Here is a 3770-nt window from a genome sequence, read left to right on the forward strand (position 1 = left end):
AAGACGGTCGTAGATCAATGTAGGATTTTGTTACATAAACAATGAATTATCAATTATCAAGACTACGTTGATTCATATCGTACACATCGTCAAAGAACTCTCGTCAATGGTACCGTCGTGTGAGATCTCCATTACAATAGTATCGGTTCTTACCGTAAACGTTAAGAAAATTTTGCACAACTCTATGGCAGCGACACTGACAGCTGTCTAACGTATGACTATCTGTGTAATGTAGATGGATCGCTGAGGTTAATGAATTAGATTTTATATGTTTGTGACGTGTATGAAACGAAAGCAGAAACTACAATGACGGGGACAAGCGCGCTTTCCTGGTCGGTCTTGGTGCTGTGCTACTTGGAGTCTCGATGGCAACTCGGAGGCAGGCTTACCTGGGGAAGTCTGCTGTTGGCCGGACGTCGTTATGTTTACATTGCACACTTTTGGCTTTTTTTTGTATTTGTGACACATACTTATGGAGTATGTGTTACAATACCGCCGAACGCGAATAAAAACGGCTTGCCTTACGGCTGGCCGTTTCAGCCGGGGGAACCGTGGAAAGCGTGCTTGCTGGCGAAGTGTTATGAAATCGATTGTTGGAAACCGTGTGACGAGAATGTGTATAAAAAACGAAAGTTTGAAGCATTATTAATTAATTGGAGGAGAAAGAAAGATGAATTACTTGATAATTGAGATAATGTATTTTATTCGCAAACTATTGGACTTTAATGATAAGAGAAAATTTTGATCTAATGGAGGTTGTCTGTTTAATTTAATTACTGTTGTGATTAAGGTTAATGGAGTTAGCGTTCGTAGGCTGGGCTTTGTCGCCGCAGCTCTACGGGGACGCTCTTCCACTGGAAGCCTGACCCTGCGGTCGTTCACCATGGTGACCGGCCGCACGATCAGGTTTCGCAGCAGGGTTATGGCATATAACCAAATAAATTTTATTCTTGAAATTATCATATGTTATTGAGGGGTTAATGGGTAACGTTCGCAGGAGTATGGTTTTTTTAAACCGTGTTCCTGCGGTGACGCTCTTCCACTGGAAGCCTAACCCTGCGGTCGTTCACCATGGTGACCGGCCGCACGATCAAGTTTCGCAGCAGGGTTACGGCATATAGCCAAGTGATGTTTCCTTACAAACTAACAAGCGTTGATATTTACAGGCCTAGCTGTTCATAGCTGAGGTCCTGTAAATTTTATTTCTAAAGTTGGTGGTGCACCATTACAAATTCAAGTTTACAATCATACGTGCGACATGCATAGCGCCTCTTAACGTGTCTACCAAGCTATGTACACATGCCTTACATTGTAGTTATATTCGAGAAGTTCTAACTTCTAATTTATGAAAAAGAAAAAAAAAAATTTATTGTGAGTAATCTCTTAATATGTAAATAATTTTATTCTAATGAAACGTATCTACTATTCGTATATAAACTATAACTTATAGTTGTTGCTGGTCGTTGCCATAGCAGCACTATATTTTTTTTTTAAACTAAAAGTTAATTTTATCTATCTCTAACTAAACTCATGGTATAATAATATACTCCGCCTGGTACTCCATTCCCGTCTTTTCTAGGTCACCTAACTGACACGGGCTTACGTCATCATGCGACAGCGCTATATGATAATATGCGATAGCGCTATATATAGCGGCCATGTTGTTGTGACGTAGCCCCGTGTCACTCTGGGAATGGAAGACCATGTTTTATTAGACTATGACTAAACTTACATTCAATACTTTACAGCTGCCATTCTCTGGCCTTGAGGGGCAGGTTGTGCAAGACCTGTTTGGTACTTGCTGTCCTAAGTTGGGAAATAATTGAAAAGTTGCAATTGTCTAAGTCCGAGGCAGGTTTTGCATGAGTATGGTTTCCCATAATCACTCAAATTTAAATTATGAAAAAGTTCATGTCACTAAGGTTGTGACCTGTAGAGCCTTCGCTTATTCATAAATGTAAGGTTGTCAAATCCGAAATGTTCCGCAATGAGCCATGTGGCGATGGCCGCATTGGGATATAAAAGTAAAAAAAATTAAAGTTTCAATGTGAAACTTGTAACAAGCTGCATGGCACCATGGATATTACCTATGGAGCCTTCACTTAATTACAAAAAAGTTGTCAAATCCGAGGTTTTCCGCAATGAGCCATGCAGTTATGGCCGCATTGGGATATAAAAGTAAAAAAAAAAATTGTTTCCGTTTGAAACTTGTAACAAGCTGCATGGCACCATGGTTTTTACCTATGGAGCCTTCGCTTAGTTACAAAAAATAAAATAAAATAATTGACATGGTCAAATTATTCCACAATGGGCCATGCAGTTTTGGCCGCATTGGGATTCTAATGAAAAAATAATAATAATTTAAGTTTCACTGGGAAACTTTATGGGACATGCGCTCGCATCGACGGCCGGACGCAACTGAGGCGCGCGCAGGCGGCGCGCACGTATTTACGCAACGGTTGGAGCGAGATGGAAGACAGGGCGTGCTACTCTCGAAAGCGACATTCTCCGCGGTAGTCCTGAATTGCTGTATTTTCTACTACCCACTTCATGCAACCGGCGATTGTGAGCGGGATAGAAGATATGCCATCGCACTCTAGAGAGGCGCGATTTACGTCAAAGGGTAGAATAGATTCTGCGGTTTTAAGATACCTATCTTTCTGATTTTCGTAGGTTTAGGAATAGTATATAAGACGACGATACATTTCAATAAATGTTCATTATTTAACTGACCATACCGCTGCTATCATTGCTCCTCCTGCCTGGACCCCCATATCTGGTGACCCCGACGTGATCGCCGCCATGGCCGACAAGATGTTAGAGCACGCCGAGCCAGTCACCGTTGCTGCAGTCACACAAGCCACAGACTTTCAAGCCCCGCAAAGCAGCCAAAACACATTTTTTGAGAAGTTATCCCAGAAGCTCGACAGTTTAACACTCGAAATTGCAGCCTTTCGGTCCGGCGGCCGACAACGCTATCGCCGTCCCTTTCGCTCTCGCAGCCGTTCCCGTTCGAGATCTATGGCGGCGCATGGAACTTCACGCAGTCCAGGTGATCCTGGATGGCTCTGCAGATATCACTTCAGATTCGGAGACAAAGCACGAAGATGTGAATCGCCGTGTAGCAAGAAAACTAGCTCATCGGAAAACTAATGCCTACACCGACTCTGGCGGGCCTCGGTGTACCTTCAGTCAGCAACCGCCTATGTGTCATCGATCGCAACTCTCGAGAACGTTACCTCGTCGACACTGGCGCCGAAATATCTGTACTATCGTCGCATCACAAGAAAAACCAGTTATCAAGCACCTACAAGCTTTACGCCGCAAACGACACGCCGATAAAGACCTATGGAGAGAAAACGATCACTCTCAACTTGGGGCTACGGCGTGACTACCGTTGGACGTTTATCGTGGCTGCCATCAAGACCTCAATCCTCGGAGCTGATTTCCTTCGGCACTACAAGCTGCTACCTGACCTAGATCAAAAGAAGCTCATCGATAAAACCACTAAACTCCAAGTCAACGCGTTAACAGTTCGAAGTACTCAAGAAACCGTCTATTTGATCAGCAGCAATCAAGCTTACTACGAGATTCTCAAGCAGTATCCTAATGTACTACGACCAATGTCTTTGAAAACGCCGGCCAACACAACAAACAAACAAACATCATCAAACATTTCATCGAGACTACGGGCCCCCCACTCTTCGCCAGGGCACGCCCACTGCCGCCCGACAAATATGCAGCGGCGAAGGCCGAATTCGAACGCTTGA

The 3770-nt window shown here is 43.7% G+C and overlaps 1 protein-coding gene across 1 annotated transcript; it reads left to right on the forward strand.

Moving 5' to 3' along the window:
• Positions 1-3152: 3152 nt before the first annotated feature.
• Positions 3153-3770, forward strand: LOC134805925 (uncharacterized). Its single transcript, XM_063779114.1, has one exon. The coding sequence runs from the start codon at positions 3153-3155 to the stop codon at positions 3768-3770; it is 618 nt and encodes a 205-aa protein (XP_063635184.1).

The sequence above is a fragment of the Cydia splendana genome, unplaced genomic scaffold (assembly GCF_910591565.1).
Source record: "Cydia splendana unplaced genomic scaffold, ilCydSple1.2 scaffold_81_ctg1, whole genome shotgun sequence".
Taxonomy (NCBI): domain Eukaryota; kingdom Metazoa; phylum Arthropoda; class Insecta; order Lepidoptera; family Tortricidae; genus Cydia; species Cydia splendana.

Coding starts and splice junctions, on each gene's coding strand:
- LOC134805925 (XM_063779114.1), top strand. CDS start 3,153: ATGCCTACACCGACTCTGGCGGGCCTCGGTGTACCTTCAGTCAGCAAC.